The sequence below is a fragment of the Salvia hispanica genome, chromosome 1 (genome assembly GCF_029641045.1).
Source record: "Salvia hispanica isolate PSC_SH4W2 chromosome 1, Shi_PSC_v1, whole genome shotgun sequence".
In the NCBI taxonomy this organism is placed as follows: domain Eukaryota; kingdom Viridiplantae; phylum Streptophyta; class Magnoliopsida; order Lamiales; family Lamiaceae; genus Salvia; species Salvia hispanica.
In genome coordinates, this window is record NC_142692.1 from 58,514,428 (window position 1) to 58,535,183 (window position 20,756).

A 20,756-nucleotide genomic window follows, 5' to 3' on the forward strand; every position below is an offset into this window, starting at 1 on the left:
CTTCATCTTCCAGCTTTCATCTTCCTTTCTCTTCCTCTCAAAGACTCAAACCCTAGTTATAGAGCGTTCAACTTTCAGCAAAGGGTCCGGCGAGAGCGCGGCGGTCGATTTGAGCTGCGATTCCGGTACGAGTCTTGCAATTGCAAGAAACTTGCTTCACTTCGTATCGTCAAAAGCAATGACAAACCTACAAGGGGGAAGCTCTACTTTGTTTGTGAGGAAAAGGAGTGCACTTTTTTCAAGTGGTGCTCACCAATCGAACCAATTGAAGAAGACGATGATGTGGAATCATTGCCGACATTTGTCGAGACCGATGGAGACTGTTTAAGCTTGATTTTGGCATCAATCGATGACAATAATCGGGCCGTTCAGAAATTAGCTAGTGTTGTGAAGTATGGATTTACTTTCTTTGTTATTGTGATGTTGACTTGTATTTTGATGTTGAAGTAATGTTGTATTTTGGCATGAATCATGATGTAAAAGCTTTCTTTGGCATCAATGGATTTAGTAATGTATGGAATTTTATGGATTTAGTAATGTATGGAATTTTTTTGCAGTAAGGTATGTATTTTGAATGTGGAGTGAAGTTATGTATACTATGAATGTGTATTGAATCTTTCTCTTGGCAGTATGTGTAGATTTTTTGGCTTTCTTTTGGCAGTAATGAATGGAATTTTTGGCTTTCTTTTGGCACTAATGTATGGATTCTTTGGTTTTCTTTTGGCAGTAATGAATGGATTTTTTTGGTTTTTTTTTGGCATTAATGTATGTATTTTTTTGGCTTTCTTTTGGCAATAATGTATGAATTTTTTGGCAGTAAGATATGTATTTGGCAATCTTTGGCATGACAACAGATTAATAGTTCTTTGAGCACTTTTATCAGAGCAGGAATACAAGTAAAGGTTATGCACACCAGGGGCATATCAAATGCAAAAAGATGGCCAACTGGTTTCTTTGCAACAAACACTATGTTGAATGGTGATGGTGAATGCCTCATTTCTTCCGCTGTCATTCTGCCTAAATATTTCTGCTATATTCCTAAATTTCCACCATCCATCATCTATTCTTTCATTTTATATCCTAAGGGTGTGTTTGGTAGCTTTTATGGGCTTTTATTAAGTTCCCATATAATGACTTTTTTCGAGAATTTTAAATAGGTAATCTCACTTCTAATGGTGTTTGGTTGGAATTTTGTTGAAGTTAATACAACATTTGGTAGCGATTAGCCTTTATACTAGAAAATGATATTAAACATTGTGTAGACAAATATGCCCTTGCTTTTTCACATGAAATGTCTCCACTACCCTCTGTCGTCCTTGCAAATCTGCAGGATGGTGCGGAGATCTTATCAAATTGGCGCCATCCTCTCCCCCTTCCCACCATACAAACAGCTGCTCCATCTTATTTGGGAAGCTGCAGCAACTCCCTCCATTGGATCATTTCCCACCTCATATCAAGGTTCTCATATTGTCATTGACGTTTCTGTCCGAAGACCCCATGCCAAAGCTTGGACAGCTCCCTGATTTTAACGGTTTTGAGGCTGCTCGGTAGCGTTCAAGAGCCTTGAGGTGCTGAAACTATGGGTGCTCAAAGGTCTCAAGAAATGGGAATTGGACGACGGAGCAATGAAGAAACTCAAAGAGGTCAACATCAGAAGGTGTCCCAATCTGGCAAACTTCCCAACACTCTTGTTGCAGCAGAAAACCTTCCAAGATTTGATCTTGAACAACATGCTCCCTGCATTCAAGGATAAAATTGATGATTTACTCTTTTTCAGCACTCCTCATATGTCGGTCCTTTGCGTACACTCCCTATATGATTTACTTTTTTTCAGATTACCATGGTTGTTTGATTGTCTGATCACGCCACAGATGTTCTCACTTTGGCCCTCCATTGCAGATAATGTTTTGCCCTCTATTGTAGGTGAAAAAGTGGAAGGGCAAATTAGGTATAAAGTTTGGTCTCAGATTGTCGGAGAAGTAGAGAAAAGCTTATACCACCAATTTTCCCGGATAGTGTTTTGCTAGAAACGCCGATTGTAATCCAAATTTCTGATAGATCCGGCTATTTTCTTCCGGGTTCTCTGATAAAATGGGGCTGTACCAAATGAGGGAGAAGGAGGTAAAAGGAGGAAAAAGAGGACCTTTTATGGCTTTTTATGGGCTTCTACGACCTACCAAACAAACCCTAAAAGTAGTATGCAATTCTATTTATACTAATGAAAACAGAGAGTAATACAAAATCCAATTTCAATACAAAGCAAATTTGTTGAGCCAAAGTAGTACTACAACTGTACAACACCTTTTTCGGCCTACATAAAGCTCCATATATATAGCCTTCTCACAACCACTTATCCAGTTATTCTTGCCTTCCTCCTCCGTGCTTCTTCTCCATCTTGGCGCTCATCTACTTGTTCAACTAAGTTCAGGTGATTGCTGTTGTGGGAGTTGCTCTGTTTTGAGTGAGAGATCGATGTCGCCAAGGCAAGGGAAAGTGATCAAAATTTCACCTTCACGATACGCGGTCGGGGCCCATACATTACGTCTTGGAAGCGGTGGAATTTCAGTCGGAGGTCGTGGATGCGGTAGATTTTGAGAGGCAGGTGGTGGAATTTGAGTCGGAGATGGTGGTTCAGGTCAATTCTCAGTAGGAGGCGGCGCTTGAGGTCGATTCTCAGTCGGATTCGATTTTGAGAGGCAGATGCTCTTCCCCTTCCCCTCCCCCTTCTCGTTCTCCTTCTCCTTCTCCTTCTCCATCTAGGGTTTCTTCGTTCGGACAATAAACTAGGGATAGACGACAACAAGCTTAGCTCTCGTTCCGCTGGTCGCCGCTCGGAGAACGGCGCCGTCGAAGTGAGAGAGGGAGAACGGCGCCGTTGAAGTCGAAGTGAGAGAATGAGCTTTCCAATGAGCTTTCGAAGCTTAGCTCTGTATTTTGTTTTTTAATATTATTTATTTTGTATTTAATATGATATATTATTAAAATAATTATGAAAATAATTATTGACTTAAAAATCATAATTAACCTACTTAATTTGGTCAAAATTACAATTAAATCCGTTGACCGTTAAATATTAACGGAACTATTGACGGAGGATCAAAAAGATAAAAGTTTCATATGTTCAGGACAAAAAATCTAAAAGATAAAGTTTAGGACCAAAATCGTAAAATGACCATATGTTCAGGACCAGTTTTGACTTTTACTCAAAAATATAATACCTTCTTAAATACATTTCCATTTAGAGAATGATTTTTCGTGAAAAAAAGATAAATATGGTAGTTATAAGAGTTACCTCTCCATTTATCTCTCCTCTTGAAGATGCCCTAAGTAGGAAGATAAATGTGATGTAATAACGATGATTTACTTTTTTTTTTTCAAAAATAAAAATTGACATATTATTAACAGAGAAAAAAGAAAGTGTGACTTCTGTCACGCTAGATTCTCACATTTTTGGGAAATTACGATTTTTGGATCTAATAATAACGTCAATATCATAAACTATTAATATATCATCAACAATTATGCTTTGGCATGCACGCTCAATCACCTGTCTACAGTATGAACTATATATTATCTAGCCAATGAAATATATGCAAAGTGGCTAATGTTAGTAAAATATGAGTGGCCCAAAAAGAACATTATTTGCTCAAAGACAAGATGCAACGAAAGGATGTTGAGTGCTCTATTGTAGCACTCCAATCATGTTAGTCGATCGTGAAATGTTAATGAGCATGGACATTCGATTATATTGCGTTTAACCTATTGAAACGAGTGACGATAAACTATCTACTCGAGCTAGAAAATATCTTATTCCGTTAAAACGTACGCATTGATTATTGATTACAACTTTTAAAAAAACCGACATATGCTATAAACCATTTGTTGGTCAGTAGGTGTTAATATCAATGTATACAAAAACTTATAACCAAATTTCTATGCAAATAAAATTCTATTTCTATAAAATAATATCTTAGTCATTTAATTCATATTAGCATCTATCTTTATTTCTAGGGTATTCGGATTCCTTAGCTCAAGTGGTAGTAATATCTATTCCCATGAAGAAGAAGGAATGGGTAAAGATAGGCCTAAAGCATATAGAAGAAGAGTGAAATGCAAAACGCGATATATAATATCTGATGGTAAATCGTTTTGATGATAGATATTGCTCTGGATTCGCAAATTGGGGCTTCGCTGTTGCTTACACAACCCATAATTACTCTCTCGTCGGATTCTGCTCTAACTTTTTCCAATTCTCAATTCTCAATTCTCAATTCTAGGGTTTGCGAATTTCAAATTCTCAACAGGACACAACTTGTTCCTAAAATCTAAATCGTAGTAAGGAACAATTCTATTTCTGGGCCTAGGGTTTCCTGGGCATTTTTGTTCATGCTTTTCGATTTGAGTGGAGAGATCTGATTACGAGTGTTAGGATGCCTTCGCTTTCGGACAAACAACTGGAAGAGCGGCTTACCACAGCTGGGAAAACTCTTGCTCACCCTCCTTCCTCGCTCGATCAACTCCTCCCTCTTCTCGATGTAAGCTATCTACGCCCTCCCATGCTGATTGCCTTGCAAATCTTTGCCTTTTCTATTTCTTCGTCTACGCTTATTAGTCACGGTATAATCACTATTTTCATTCACTGCTCTGCAAATTATTTTGTTATTGATGTATTAATCTGTTGATTTTCTCCGAATTCTTTCTCTCCGTCAGTCCTTTGTTAGTATACGTATCAGGTCCATCGCACCTCGGACCTAACAATGCGCTTCTACAGATGACCTATAACAAAAGGAGAGAATTTTCCTGGGTCTTGATTTGTCTTGACACCCAAAATTATAGTATCAGGATTTTAATTTGGTTGTCAATTTTTGCTGACCTTACCTTTCCGATACTTATATTGTGTGGCTAACTGCATAAGTTCCTTGCTAATCTGTTAACATACAAAAACGCCTCTTGCCAAAACCTAAAAACGCACTCCATTTGCATTTATTCGTGTTGCATTTTAATTTGAAAATGCTGCCTTGCTCTCTATTATTCTGGTATTTGCTTGTTTACTCTAGTTTTTTGTGCCACATTATCAACAACACATTTGCTGAAACTTCAAATGAAGATTCTTTTATCATTTCTTAGTTCTTTCGCTAAGGCTGCAGTAGCTGTAGAGAACATGTTACAATGAGTGTTATATGGCTTTCTATTCTACTTTCCATATATTTTGGAATTTCAGTCTTGTGATTCAGTTTAATCTTCTGTAAGCGATAAGCATTCTTTCTGATTCACATGCATATTTCATATGGTATGCTTATTCTTACCATTTTTATATTAATAAAGAGTACTTCTTTTAATCTTGTTTTTTTTATCTGATTTAAGGGAGTTGAGGAACTTCTATCAAAAGTGGAGCAGTCTCCTCCCAAAACAATGCAAACTGCCCTTTCTCCACTAACGGAGGCTCTTGCCATGGAGGCACTCTTAGAGCATTCTGATATTGATGTAAAAGTAGGTGTAGCTTCTTGTATCAGTGAGATAACCAGGATCACTGCCCCAGATGCTCCATATGATGATGACAAGATGAAGGTTGATATCTTTGATATTCTATCTCTCTCACACCCACACCCACACCCACATCCACGCCCATACACGCTTGTACACACACTCACACTCTCTCCATCTGTCTTGGCTTTGGTTGGTGATACTTGATTTGGTTTCAGGATGTCTTTCAATTGATTGTATCATCCTTTGAGAATTTGTCAGACGTTTCCAGCAGATCCCATGATAAGAGGGCCACTATACTAGAAACTGTGGCCAAAGTAAGGTCCTGTGTAATCATGTTGGATTTAGAATGTGATCAGATGATTGTTGACATGTTCCAACACTTCCTGAAAGCTATTAGGTAATTTTTGTGTCATATGTTGATCAACTGCTACTATCACCTCTATTTAACTTCATTTTTCTGGAACAAGGCAAGTGGAATATCATGAATTCACTATGTTGAAAGTTTTTATGTAGTCTAATTAGTTGTATTCCTACAGTCTTTATGCCTTAAGAATTTAAATACATGGAAACAGATGCCAAATGAAAGTAATTTCTTAAGTTATGCATATAAGTGTTTCCAGGTTTCTAGTTTCTAATGATTTATGCTTGAGATGGGAACTCATCCCTTCCCAAACTGCTTATTTGCTGCTATTTTACTGCTCACAGAGATTATCTTGATGAACCCATTATTGCAAACATGGAAACTATTATGACTCTTGTCATAGAAGAAAGTGAAGATATCTCCCCGGATCTACTTGCTCCAATTTTGGCTACCTTGAAAAAAAACAATCAGGTCAACTTGCTGGGCATTCTTTACAAACTATTCAACTCCATGTATTACAAGGTGCTGACAGAAATACATTTTACACTGACAGGATGTTACACCAAAAGCAAGGAAATTGGCTGAAAGAGTAATAAAGAACTCAGCTGACAAGCTTAGACCTTATTTAAAACAAGCAGTAATATATTTAAAAACTTCATTTGATGAATATAGTGAAGTTGTAGCTTCTGTGTGCGAAAAGAACACTGTTACTGTTGGGCATAGTAATGAGAGCCTCGTTGTTAAAGACCTTCCGGTAAGGTTCCGTTCGTTTATTGATTTAGTTTGTCTTTTATGAAATTTTGAGACCTTTGTCTGTTGCTTTTAGTCTTTATATTATTACTGATGTTGGCCTTGTTCTTCTTTAGTTGTGAATTATGACACAGGCTACTCAATTAATCATTTAAGCAACGTTAATGATATTATTGTTTATCCATTTTGCAAAAATGGGATGCATACTTCCTTTCACTTTTGTTTCCTCTTTTACTTTATTTTACAATAGTACATATGCTTCATTCATCCTATAATTTTGGTCCATTATGTGGTTGTATTGATATCCATAAAGTTTTGATGTTTGTGTGGCGGTATGTCTGTGAATTTGTTTCGCCAGACTTGGTAAAAGTAGAAGACCTGTGACTTTTTTGTTAAAAAATTTTATTTGATGCCCCTGGCAAATGTTGATAGTATATGATACCCTCTGTTATAGGTAGTCGAGGAAAAGTGTGCCAATGCATCTCCAGCTAAGGATCCAGGAACTTCGGTATGTATGTTTATATTATGGTTTAAACATTTACTTGTTTGGTTAATATAATGACTGAGCTCCTTTTCATGTTTAAATTAAATGCATTGGCTAGCTCCCCCTTCCCAAAAAATACAATAATAATATGAAGACTAGTTGCAATATCAAAACTCTGAATTTATATGCTTTCATAATCATGTTTGCATTGTTCTCCATGCTTGAGAATTTTATCCATGGTTTCTGTGTTATAATCTCATACTTTTTTATTAAGTTAACCTTTCATTTGTGTACTGGTCGAAACAATAGAAATGAGTTGGAGTTAAAGGTCTTTGAGGAGACAGTGGTTGTTATATCATTTGTGCAATTGAACTTTTAACAATCTTGCACAATTCATGTTACTAAATTGGGCGCAGTAATTTATCAAATAAGACAGATAGCTGTAAACCCATGCCAGTTTTACTCCAGATTAGGTTCTTTAGAGACATGGGAGTTTGTGCTCTTCAGTTCATAATATTTGATACCCGTCCCTGTTGAGAGCAGGTGGCTCAGGATGATGGGGAAGGGACCAACTATCAGGATAAAGATTCCACTGCTATCAGATCACCAAAATCAGTTGTGAGTAATGGCATCAATGAGATTAAGACCAATGAAATTACAACTGAGGCAAATGCTTCAGATAAGGTTGATTCTGAAGGCCAACATGATGCAAATTCAACATTCAAAGCAGAAACTGATGATTGTGATACACATAAACCTGAGAAAATGGAAGCTGAAGCTGAAGTTGAACAAGTGCAAGAGGAAGCAGAAAACCATGTTACTCCAGATAGAGATGTACATACTTCTCTGATTGAGGTTAAACCTGTGGAAGATCCTGAATCCTTGGACGAAGCAGTGGACGGAAGTGTTGATGCTTTAACTGAAGCATCTAAACTTGTTGAGGCTCACATTGAAGTGTCTAAACCCATTGAAGCTGTCACTGAAGCATCTCCGGCACAAAGTGAAAGCCACCCTGATGAGAGCCTATCTGAAACAGAGATAAAAGAAACTAGGGAAGAAAAGTTTGACGATGAAGAGACGGTATCTGTTGATACTGCTCCTAGGAAAGCATCTGAAGAAGAGTCCATTTCGGAAGTAAAGAAGCAACGTCATTCAGGAAAGAAGCTAACTGATGACTCGTCTGACAAGGATAGAGCATCGACTGATATAGTTGCATCAAAGAATGATGATGGCTATGCAAGTGATTCTGAAGAGAGATCACTGGACCAGGCAGAAAAGCCAAAGGATGCTAGTAATAAAAAAGATCATGGATCCACATTGAGGAAGGGAGATGTAAAAAAGAGTGGACGTGGCAAATCTACGTCTGATAAAAAGACTCCAAAATCTTCAGCAAAGGCATACCATGGGAAGGTAAGTTGGGGTCCTCCAGAATTATTTATTAGTTCTACTTACTTTGATTGAACATTCTTTCATCTATCTTGCGTTTCTTACTGTAGGACACAATTACTCAGAGGAAATCACAATTGAAATCCACTAAACATGAAGGAGTTCAGGAAGAAACTCCAAGAACAAGCACCAAGAGAAAAAATACTCCTGGTAAAGGGAAGGTATTAACTTATATACTTCTGGTGTTGTTCTCCTTTTGATGCTACATTTGCATCCTAAAATATTAGTCAGACCTTATTACTAACACTGATGCATTATTTCTTGGGCAGGCATCCGAGACCCGTGAGTTAGGGGAGAATTTGGTTGGTTCAAAGATTGAAGTGTGGTGGCCGGAAGATCAGCTGTGAGTGATTCTCTTACATTTCATACAGTGCTTAATTGGGACTGGTAACAAAATTTAGGACATCTTTTGCTTTTTGTTCATTATTGCCAGGTATTATGAGGGTGTGATTGATTCATTTGATTCTGGAAAGAAGAAGCACAGGGTCAGTGCTAAAGTTACGTGTTTCATTCTTTTTTGTTGTTTTGATTTAAAAACCCTAATTTGGATTCGTGCTTCCATCCCAAGTAGGTCTTATATAATGATGGAGATGAAGAGATATTGAACCTCAAAAAGGAAGAGTGGCGTTTTCTTAACGAGGATGCGGTTTCAAATGGGGTAAGTGACTTTCTATTTTCTTGACAAGGGGAGAACTTCCTAAATTTGTCTATAGTTGTATTATCTACTTCCTGTGCTTATTCTTCATATTTTCTGTGAACAGGATCAGGATGTTGAGCATTCAAGTCATGATACTTCCTCTGACATGTAAGTTTATATCCTCGCAAATGCTTCAACCTTGAGTATATTCAGTGATTGCATTGGTAATCCCAAATTTATAGCTTTCTATAGTGGGTATGGTTTGAGAAACTAGGGTGTGATGAGATTTGATAGCCTGTAAAATTGTATGCTCTACTTTAGTTACCGGTTTTGCTGAGAGTATGATTTCCCTGAACCAGACGAGTAAAGAGGAAAGGTAATATGAGCTCTGGAACACCAAGCAAACGCCAAAAGGTGGAGGGTTCAGCTAAAAGGTCAGTTTCCCTTGCTCCCAACCTCTTTATGAAGCATTTACAACGATTATTTTAAGAATAACGAAAGGTGGTTTCTTGCTTTTCCAGCAAACAAAAGGATACTGCAACAAAAACCGGTGGCAAATCTAAGGATGATGGAAAAGCAGAGTCAGGGTCTAAAGACAGCAACCCGAAGGGCAGTAAAAAATCCAAGGATCAATCTCAGAAAGTTGGGGGCAAAGGTCAAGTTGATTCTGCCAAAGCATCTGGGAGATCTAAAGAGGATGTCGGCAAAAACTCTAGTAACTTGAAACAAGACAACCTACGGACTCCAAAGTCAAAAGGTGGCAAAACCCTCAGCTCTGGTGGTGCGAGAACAAAATCTGGCGCATCAAAGGTGAAAGAAAGTGATAAGATGAAGGAGAAAACACCTGATACTGCAAAATCATCAGAAACAGCCAAAGGGAAAGCTATAGATGGTGCCAAATCACGAGAAAGTGAGAGTAAGGTTGGAAAGAAGCGAAGAAAGTGAATTATATGTTGGCATGGTTAACCTATTGGGTTGTCTTTTTCACATGTCCAGTTATTTTATAGACTTTGTAGGCTATATTAGGCTTGACTTTTGTTAACTGTCTTAGCTTTAACATTTTTCATTGTAGTTGGTAGTGGTTATGTTGGAGGTAGTACTGTTGGTCCTGTGGTTTATCCTTGGATGGATGGAGTTTTAGTCTTAGTTATGTTTAATTTTTGAAGCCACTACTCTTAAGTCTTATGGTAATAGAGAAAAGTTCAGCAGCACTGTCCGCCTACATGAATGTTATATTTTGAGGCTATAATTTGTAACTGTCATTTTATCGTTCCAAGACTATAAATATTTTTACATATCCAACGAAAAATCTACTTGATGTGTATCAATTTATTCCATCTTTTCCTATTGGTTTCACGCATTTTTTATCATGTTTGTGGACTTATAAATGTGTGTATTCCCTTCTTAGGTCAAAAAATTGCAGTAAAATAAAGTTTGAAGTGTAAAAGAAGAGTTTTTTATGTGTAGAGACTCGCACGATCGAGTAATTTTTACTGTTCTTGAGACATGGAGTATTTGTTAGGTAAAAAATTTGTTGTTAGATTTTGGCTGGAAACCATATGCGAGAAACTTGAGATTTGATACTTGTTGAGAGAGACTGTATGGAGAGAAAAATGCAGAATTGACATGAAGAAATTACATTTTAGCCTTTAAACATTGCACTAATATCATTCGTTGTGGCCTTTATGCGAACAATTTGTGAGTTTTTATTATATTTTTTTACCAAAATACCCTAGAATATAAAAGTTATTTATTTGTTCTTTTTTTGCCTTTTTCATTAGAGAGAAAAACAACTTCTACTTCATTTGGTTTGTTCATTTTTGTTGTATTCCCCAAGAGAAATCGTCAAAATATGCAACACATACTAAACCAAAGTGACAGTTCTCTCTTATGAAAAAACATAAATAAACCTCTTAGTCTAGGATTATATTTTTGTCCAAAAAAGTGCCTAGTCTTTTTCTCTAGTGAGGTGCACCCTACTAACAATACTGTAATTACTTTTTATTTTTATTTCTTTATTACTTTATCAATTGTGTATTAAAATTCGTGATGTCCCAAATATCCATATTTTTATAGGATGGAGTATGTGTTTAAACATTGTTATCTCTATGCTTACGTGACATATAAAACATGAAATAATGATGAATTCTTCCTTACCAATATAAAACAATGATAGGTAATTTTTATACTAATGAAATAGTTGAAAAATTTTACACTCCATATATTATAATAAAACACAATATGAAATAATGATGAAACATTTTATACTCCATATATTAAAATGAAACATAAATGAAACTTTTAGACCAATTTGAAATAAAGAAAAAATATTTTGGATGTAAATATCTCATGAAAATAAGGTAGAGGCTAGGAAACTAATAAAAGGAAAAGAAGGTAGACGGAAGATGGGGATAGGGGAAAAAGGTAGGAAGTGTATTACAAGTGTAATGTTAGTAAAAGCCTCGTTCACTCTGATGAGATCACTCCTTACTTCATTTTGTCCTTAAAAAATCCGACGTTGCAGTTTAATTCGTGACTTGGCCTCTTCCGATGCCATTCAATCTCCTTATTCGCCCTTGGAATCCAGACTGCAGAGCATTCTTCACAATGAGATTCAATACCAGTACGATTATGCTCCGATGCCTTTGCTTTCTTGTATAACTCGATGCAACGCCCCATCAGTAATTAAATTTGGAGAGATTTTATCCGCCTGGTCAGCTGAGGATGAGAATATTATTAAGATTTGAAGCAACCATGTTTGATGCTTCCATCCTTGAACCAAAATCTGATGATGAGGAATTCATTCATATAAGCATGCTAGTTCATATACGGACACGAAAACAAACTCATTCTAAGGAATTTGTCAATCTGTATAATCTTCAGATGTGAACAAGTTTTTTTAACAGAGTAACAAATTTTATCAAGTTTCTTGAACAAAATGAATCTCATCAAACAACAGATCCAGAGCATGTATGTACAAACAATATTCTCACCTCCAAATCATCCGAAAACCGCTCCAAGTCGATGTGGAAACCTACTTGGTCCACCAGTAAATTAATATTAAAAATGTGCAAACAGATGCAACTAAGGAAAGTATGATGGTGTCCATGGACTTTTTCTTCTTTATTGCTGAGAGAATATGATTCACCTGCATAACATCAAGCAAGCTTGGGATATAGATCATTCCAAGCAAGCTATATGCATTCAGTTGTTTATTACTTACAGTCGGAAGGCGGCTGCCCACATTACTTAGCTTCGAATTGATGCCCCCAAATGTGGAACGCTGGAAGACCAGGGACTTCAATGTTTCTTGTGCTTGAGATATCACAGAGTCCACCTACAGGAAAACAAAGAGTTAACCCTGATGAAAACGAATACAAAACTCCACAAATCCTTGCAAGTCACACATCTCTCTCTCTCTCACACACTAAATCCGCAACTTCTTGAATATGATAAGGCCATAGTTACCCAGATAATCACATTTATCACAAAGTAACTTGTAGCTTCAGAATATGGATTGTGAACGTCTTTTACACAACTTGACATCATATAGTATGATATATTTAATCTCTTATTTGGAATCAGAATTATGTGCACTCAGTTTCCATTCTGCCAGCTGATCCAGTTAGTTTTACTCATGCCGACCAAGATGATCCATGCTATTAGTTGATCCAGACAAAATAAGTCATTCCCAACGACAGTAATATTGTGAGTCAAAGCAGGGCGTTTGCAAGATATATGCACTATAAGATGATACTCTCCGTTAAGGTAACCTCTAACATAGATACACCCCTTCTGTCGATGCCACAATATTTCTGTCAAACCTGACTTCTCCTTAATTTTTCGCTATCAAACATGATGTGTGATTACATCTTATATTCTTGGATGTACATAGGACCCCTATAACTAACCAATACGACGTGCCTAGCAACATAGCATTAGATATTTATACCTATCTACATCTTCTCATCTAGCAAACAATAATGTCCCTCAAACAAAAGTCCATAGACTCTACCTTCGTGTTCTTTTGGTGGCAGCTTATGACTCATGAGGCCAACATCAATTCAGGTATAACAATGCATAGACAAGGTTACCCATTACCTGGCTGGAATTCCGCGCGCTCCTTGAGAAGAGCTTGATCATAAGAACCACCGCCGTCTTCAAGGTCTAATCTTGTACGGTCAAACTCCCTAAAATCCTCAAGAAGTGATGCATGCTCTTTCTTAGCTATATGACTGGTTGAACTCCTATGGAACCAACAGTTAAGGCACATTAAGCAACATGAAATTCTTCAATCAACCATATGAAATGTAAAGATCCTAAAAATATCTCAAGAAGGTTACGTATTAGGTTATTATATCCACTTTCTTTAGTCACTATTTCTACAAAGATTATTATGTGAAACATCTTCAAAAATTCAACAGCAAGTCATACATGAGCTAACCTGGGTTATTAGGTTATTGGGTTAACAACATTTGGAGTAGTAGTTGAAATTTCTGGAATTGTTGTTACACTAGGTAGTTGTTCTTCGTTAATGGAACTTGTTGTTCTTCGTTAATGGAACTTGTGACTGAAGTTAGCTCTTCAAGAGCTATCTCACTGCTGGACTTATGATTCATTACAAAGTCTTCCTCTAAGAATGTGGCATGTGTGCTCAGAATTACTTTCTTATCACGGAGACTATATAATTCATAAGCTTTCGATCCTCTAGGGTAACCTATAAACACACATACCTCCGTCCTAGATTCCAACTTAGTTGGATCCTTTTCCAATACATGAGCCGGACACCCCCACACTCTGAGATGTTCCAGATTGGGCTTTCGCCCAGTCCCCAACTCATATGGGGTAGTAGGAACTGATTTAGAAGGTAAGTTCTCTAATATATAGCTTGCAGATAGCAAGGCATGCCCCCAAAATGAAATTAGTAACTGTGCATAACTCATCATCGATCGGACCATGTTTAACAAAGTCCTATTCATTCTTTCAGCTACGCCATTCTGCTGGGGTGTGCCCAGCGCAGTCAGTTGGGATTGAATTCCCGACTCTGATAAGTAGTCCAAAAACTCGACACTTAGGTACTCGCCTCCGTGATCAGATCACAAGCATTTGATACTCTTACCATGACCCGTCTCTACCTTAGCCTTAAACTCCTTGAACTTGTCAAAAGTTTCAGACTTGTAGCGCATCAAATAGACGTATCCAATTTTTGAGAAGTCATCAATGAAGGGGATGAAGTATCGAAAATCGCCCCTTGCCTCGGTTGACATTGGTCCACACACATCAGTATGAACGAGCTCAAGTACTTCCTTGGCCCTATTACCCTTTGACCTAAAAGGTCTCTTAGTCATCTTGCCTTCCAAACAGGATTCACATTTTGGAAATGGTTCCTTCTTAAGACCTTTAATAAGATCTTGATCAACCATAGCATGAATCATTCTTTCGTTGGCATGACCAAGTCTAAGGTGCCATAAGTACGTTTCGTTCATTGAAATTGAAGGTTCTTTTCTTTTCTTAGAAACTTTCGAAGTAGCATTGAGTACTGATTTACGTTGATTAAACTGTGTAGAAGTGATTGTGTACAGATTGTTTTCCATGATACCACGACAGATATAAGAACCATCTTTCTTAATAACGCAATTGTCATTAAAAGAAATCGAATATCCATCAAAAGAAAATTTAGAAACTGAAATTAAATTTCTTCTAAAAGAAGGTATTAACAAAACATTCTTCAAAATAAAAAATCTATCACTACTACGGCTGCCACTTTATTAGCGTCGCCCAGCTGGACTTCGATCTCACGATCATGTAACCATCTTGTCACCTGCATTAAGTCAGGATCAAAACATATATGATCTGTTGCTCCAGTGTCAATAACCCACGTATGAGTAGATGTCGAAGCCAAACATGACTCGACTACTAGAGCATGGTGCATACCTATAGCCTTGCCCTTTTTAGGACAGTCTGGCTTCCAATGACCTTACTCTCCACACTTGAAGCATTTTCCAGTAGGCTTTTTATCGGCCTTCTTCTTCTTCCTTCCCTTAGCATTCTTAGCTGTAACTGGGTTCGACGCCATTTTCTTTCCTGCGCGAGGCTTAGAGCCAGAGGAATTAGGTGCCAAACTAAGCATAGCTACCTTAGCCTGAACCATGAGGTCCTCCGTCGACTGAAGCTCAGTCAGCAGCTCAACCAAAGTGTAATCCCGCTTGTTCATCTCGAAGTTGAGCTTGAACTGCTGGAAGCTAGGGGTAAGACTCTGAACGATTATAGTAATCTGGGACTCGGGATCGATCGTCCCTCCCAAAACCTCAATCTGGTTGAGGTGGCTCATCATCTCGAGGACATGTTGCCTCACAGATGTGTCTTCCTTCATAGTCTTCGTCATGATACTCCGAGAGGCTTGAGACTTAGCCGTTCGATTCTGAGTACCAAAAAGATTTGCAAGATTTTGCATAATCTCGGCGGCAGTTGCCATGGCAGAATGCTGATACTTGAGTACTAAAGACATAGATGCCAACATGTAGCACCTAGCCATCTCATTCGCCTTATGCCACCGTTTATGCGCATTCCGAACTCCCACCGCTGCGTTAGCCGCGGAAACTGGAGGCTGTGGAGTAGTGAGCACAAACTTGTACTCTTCTGCTGTGAGAACGATATCCAAATTTTGTTTCCATTCTATGTAATTTTGGCCCTCGAGTTTGTTTTCTTTGAGTATTGCAGAAAGAGGATTAAAAGACATCTTGACGGATTTTATTGCAATGCAAACAGAAAAATTTACTATTTGTCACAAACTTATGTAAGGAAATTGAGTAGATTAACCATAAAACTTTTCAAAATCTTACAACAACAAAATTAAAAAATTGTACCCTCCCAAAGAGGTTAATACGCATTAAAATTTTGCAATTTTACCGGTCACAACACCGACGAATAGTCCAGAGACCATGGCCGCCTAATGTTGCCTAAGCACGACCATCAGATTTAGCATTACAGAATTTTATTTCTACAACACACTCCCATGACAATGTTCATGTGCTGATAACAAAATCAAGCTATCTCATAAATTCTGATTGAACCCTGAAACTCGTAGTTCCTTAGGATTATTGTCCCCACAAAGTGGGTGGCGATAATATTGGGAACCACTTTCTAGTTCATTCTATTTATTGTGTGAGAAGTCCGCCCTTATGAACTTACCGTTTCGTAGGATTACTGTCCCCACAAAGGGGGTGGCGATAATATTAGAAACTAGCTTCACAAAATTGGGCAGTCCAACCGATAGAGACCATATACAAACTTTGAGTTCATAATTATCGCTTAGATATTTGGGTTATGGTTTTTCATTAATTATCCTTTAGCCTTAAGGCAGATTAAGACTAATTAAATTCTGTTGGTATTTAATTTACTGGATAATTAAAACTTTTATTATCTTTAAGTATCTTAGTTTAGGAATTAATTAATTCTAGAATTTGATTCTTATTCATGTCTCACTATAAGATATATCTAAAATAAATTACATTATTTAAATCTTAATTAGACTTGAAAAATTAAATTCAAATTAAATCCAAGTTTAAGATCAGGAAGAAAAATAATTATATTATTTAATGTAGTCTTACATATCTATCCTAATTAGGATTCTAGATATATAATATTTAGGAAACTATTAAATTATTCTTATCTATATCATCTAGGATATAAATATTCCATAGATATAGAAAATTATCAAAATATTTCTAAAATCTAGGGAAATCTTCCCAAAATATTTTATTTCATTAAATAATATTATTTTTAATGATATCTTTTAATTTAGGAATTAAATAATCATTAAAATAATGCTTCATTGTTATCTCGTTGTTCGAGGTTTGCACGAATCAACGCGATGAAGATTCATCGGGCCTGCCGGAACGTCGAGTTCGCCGTCCAGCCATCGCCGGCAGGCCGCGTGCAAGGCTCGCCACTTCCTCTCTCCCCTTTTTCTCTCGGCGAGAAGACGCCGAGAATTCTCTCCGTCGACACGGCCATGCAGCGTTCGCCACGCTGCTCCGGCGACTTCCCTCAATAGCGGTCGATCTCGCCAGAACCAGCAGTCGCCATGAACGGCGGCGCAGCTCTTGGTTCAGCGTCGATCGGCCTAGGGTTCGACTTGGGTTAGGGTTTAGGTTAGGGTTAGGGTTTATCACCGGCGGAGAAGACAGCTGCTGCTCTCGGACGAGCAGCGAGCTGCGCCTCGTTCCACCACCGTCGGCGACCGTCGTGGCTGAGCAAGAAACCCGTTGCGGTCTCTGTGGCGGCATGGACGAGCCCATTCTTTTTTTCATGTCGCCGTTGGATCGCTTCGATTGCTCCCACTGGTCGGCTCGATTCGCGAGGCACTCCGGGATCGACGGTCTCGCCGGCGGCGTGCATGAGCCCATGCTCGTCCGCATGTCGCCGGTTGATCGCCTCCCTTGCTTCCACTCAGCTCGACAACCCTTCCTCGATCATGCGTAGCGCGTTCCGTTTCGGCGCGAGCGCCGACGGATCGCACATCTCGTTCTATTGATTCGAATGTTCTTGAGTTCATCATGCATTAAAAAAATAAACAATAAAATACAAGAATATGCTTCGAAATCAATTAATATATGCATACATGAATTTCGCGAAAGATGATCTTCATACCCTGCAGATGTGCATGGGGATGACAACAATGTTCAACGAGAATTTCCATTATGACATGCAAGGAATATTATGAAGATACGACTTACAACTTTAGTTGTTAATCAAATGATATGAAGAAGCTGCTTGGAATTGGAAGACAAGATGGTGGAGAAATATTATATTCGAAAGACGTAAGAAAATTTCGGGATGAAATTTTTGTTAAGGTGGATAGAATGTAACACCCCAACTTTTTGTATCCTTATTTTTCCTCAAAAGGATGCCAATTTTTTTTTCAAAGCTGATTTTTGTTCTTTCTTTAAATCCTTGATTCTTTTCGACGACTAAAATTTTTATTGACGAGCAAGAGGAATTTCTTTCGTGTCTGGGCTTGTCCAAATCATATAACAATCTTTTGGGCCTAATAATGATTCTATTCTCTTTAGCCCAATTCTTTCATTGAGGAAGCCATTTATTTGAGCCTAGTTGAACTACAACGATTTACTTATATTTTGAGCCCAATTATTCAAATAAAATTGTTAAGCCCAAATCCTTGTTTTTCTCTCCAAGAGTCAAACGCCTCTTCATTCAGCTTGAGACTTTAATTTGCTCTTCAAATATGGACGTTTCTTTTGCAACCCAAAGTCACCAAATTAATACCTCAATTACATTTATCTTTCTCTACAAAACTGACATACTTCATACGCCGCAATTGACAAGCCATTGCAAGAACGATGAAAGGAAAGAGAGAAAGAGTGACGGGCAGCGAGAGGGAGCAGCAGGCTGATGACACTCATAGAGTGCAGCAGCGGCGGCAATGTCGCGGTGAGTGGTTAGCTGATCAAAGAGAGAGGGCTCGGGGTGACAGCGCTGATGGGGTTTGGTGCCCCTTGCACAACGGAAGACTTGTACAAAACAAATAAATCAGATACGGATCTATTTGACTGAATGCTAGAACGCAAATAATTCATGCTCATAGAAAGTAAATCCTAAACATGATTCCTACGGTTTAGAGTTACCGATTTGATTCTCCAAAGAATCGTCGACTACTCGCGCTTTCTCCTCGTGATGATCTTCGATACTAGACCACGGATCTTCTCTCTGGTTCCCGAACTGTATCTCGATATCAGGGTGGACTGATCTTATCAAAAAACTAGGAATCGAATAAAGAAGACACAAAATTCTCACGGAGGAGAGCTGAAAATTTCGACTCCTTCTCTAGAGATAGGAGATCGAAAATTTCAATTAAAAATTATTATATTTTTCTGTCTCTCCTTTATTCTCCTATTTATATTAAGTTCCTTTTGGGCCCAAACATGGATCTATGGAAGGTTTTGGATATGGGCTCCCCCAATTAGCTTTCTACTAATTAAATTGAACCAACAATTTAATACAAGCTTATATTGGAATATTACGAGCAGACACTACAGAAGTAATATTGAACTCTCCCCATCCAAATCCGAAATTACAAGTAATCCGGGTTTCCACTTTGTTTATTATTTATTTCCCACGCTTAAGATATAAATGTCAAATAATTAATTAATGTATGCTATGGACTTAATTAATTAACATCTTATTAATTCCAAGAGTGGACTTAGCAAGAAACATTTATTTATTATTCATAGAGCGATAAAACTCCTACTGGCCAGTTTTCCGAATAATAAAACTTTGTTCAAGCTCCTCTTGAGGACATTATCAAACGAGACTCACCTCGCGCACGATTCAACATAATAGCAATCCTAGCACAACTAGATATTAATCACCACTACCCAATATATCAGGATTATTGGGTTGCGAAAAACTCGCACCATTTGATAAGTCAAAGTAGTGCATAATGAATACCGTATGCTCAATGCTAACATATGTAGATTAAGAAATAGTATTTTATCAAGACCTAGTCTTTCAGTAGATAGCATAAAGACACGTCTTGCTGTTAGATCCGTTCAGTGCTATACCACACCAATGTCATCTTATTTCAGTAAGGCTTAGAAATGTGAGGACTGACATTGCAACCTTTTGATACGCTCGGATTTTGCACTGTTTTAAGGCCATTATTTGATCCGTTTTTAATGTAAAAGTCACTCTACGCGTTCATTATTTGCATATTTTGTCTATTTTGGTATTTTGACGTGTTTTGTGAGAAATGCGCATAATTGAGCCGAAAAAGGGAGCCAAAACGCCAAGTTTGGAAATCTGGAGTCAGACGGCGACCGGCGACCGCCGCGGATGTGTGTGGCGACCGCCGGCGCCCGGCGGGCAGATCAATGCAGCGGCCCGCCTCGGAAAAATGTGCTTGAAAGAGAAGTCTCGTCCGGCGACCGCCGAAAGACGTGCGGCTGTCCACCGCCGAGGGAACAGACTCTCTGGACTCCAATGCGGCGAACGCCGGCCAAGGTGCGGCCGTCCGCCGGAGAAAGGCGGCGAATTCGAGAAGCCCTAGATTTGCGCCCAGATTTACCATATGTTGGAGATCTTTTCCTTCTACAACAAGGAATGACTTTCCCTTATAAATAAGACCTCAAGCTTCATCAAAAGGAGAGAACTTCTACTTGCAAAATACTTCATAGAGATCAAGACCTAGAGTACTTCATTGGTGCAAGGAGTTGGAGAAGGATTTCAAGAACATCAAGAACGACAAGGATTCAACCTACGAGTTTTATTTGCTTTAGTTTTATGTTCAAATTGTCTTCCCTTCAATCTATGTTTTTAGCTTATTCAATTATGTGTAACTAAACTCATAGGATTCTAGGGATGTGTTAGTAACGACTTTGGTTATACAAATTCCTTTTTCTATTTAATATTCGTTTTTTTTTACTTTGTTTCTTCCCTAAGTAATTTTGATGCTGCATGATTGAGTGACACAATTGTGTATGATTTAATATAACTTGCTTCATAACTGTGACAGAGTTCTAGCGAGTTAGATCCACTTAGTAGACGCTACAGTTAGCTTCCCTTAAAACGAC

General features: G+C 38.1%; 2 protein-coding genes across 2 annotated transcripts; one reads left to right on the forward strand and one right to left on the reverse strand.

The window, feature by feature from the left end:
* Positions 1-4,004: 4,004 nt before the first annotated feature.
* LOC125221673 (transcriptional regulator) lies at positions 4,005-10,376 on the forward strand. Its single transcript, XM_048123870.2, has 15 exons — positions 4,005-4,335; positions 4,430-4,535; positions 5,365-5,568; positions 5,703-5,884; positions 6,193-6,319; positions 6,402-6,602; positions 7,053-7,106; positions 7,626-8,492; positions 8,579-8,689; positions 8,798-8,871; positions 8,962-9,013; positions 9,100-9,186; positions 9,290-9,333; positions 9,525-9,599; positions 9,687-10,376. The coding sequence occupies exons 2-15, from the start codon at positions 4,431-4,433 to the stop codon at positions 10,108-10,110; spliced, it is 2,607 nt and encodes an 868-aa protein (XP_047979827.1). The 5' UTR covers positions 4,005-4,335; position 4,430; the 3' UTR covers positions 10,111-10,376.
* Positions 10,377-12,199: 1,823 nt separating this feature from the next.
* LOC125220313 (Golgi SNAP receptor complex member 1-1-like) lies at positions 12,200-15,379 on the reverse strand. The gene is made up of 5 exons (XM_089062243.1): positions 15,237-15,379; positions 13,260-13,412; positions 12,990-12,993; positions 12,389-12,502; positions 12,200-12,313 (listed from the first exon to the last, which is right to left on the reverse strand). Exons 1-5 carry the CDS (start codon positions 15,377-15,379, stop codon positions 12,200-12,202), a joined length of 528 nt encoding a protein of 175 aa, XP_088918369.1.
* Positions 15,380-20,756: the final 5,377 nt, after the last annotated feature.

What these genes read in the sequence shown, in the direction of transcription:
- LOC125221673 (XM_048123870.2), top strand. Translation starts at nt 4,431, where the DNA reads ATGCCTTCGCTTTCGGACAAACAACTGGAAGAGCGGCTTACCACAGCT. An exon ending in CTAAGGATCCAGGAACTTCG is followed by an intron (nt 7,107 to 7,625) that starts GTATGTATGTTT and finishes TGTTGAGAGCAG; the next exon opens with GTGGCTCAGGATGATGGGGA. An exon ending in CAAAGGCATACCATGGGAAG is followed by an intron (nt 8,493 to 8,578) that starts GTAAGTTGGGGT and finishes TTCTTACTGTAG; the next exon opens with GACACAATTACTCAGAGGAA.
- LOC125220313 (XM_089062243.1), bottom strand. Translation starts at nt 15,379, where the DNA reads ATGAACAAGCGGGATTACACTTTGGTTGAGCTGCTGACTGAGCTTCAG. An exon ending in CGCGCAGGAAAGAAAATGGC is followed by an intron (nt 13,413 to 15,236) that starts GTCGAACCCAGT and finishes TTGGTTCCATAG; the next exon opens with GAGTTCAACCAGTCATATAG. An exon ending in TGGGCAGCCGCCTTCCGACT is followed by an intron (nt 12,314 to 12,388) that starts GTAAGTAATAAA and finishes GATGTTATGCAG; the next exon opens with GTGAATCATATTCTCTCAGC.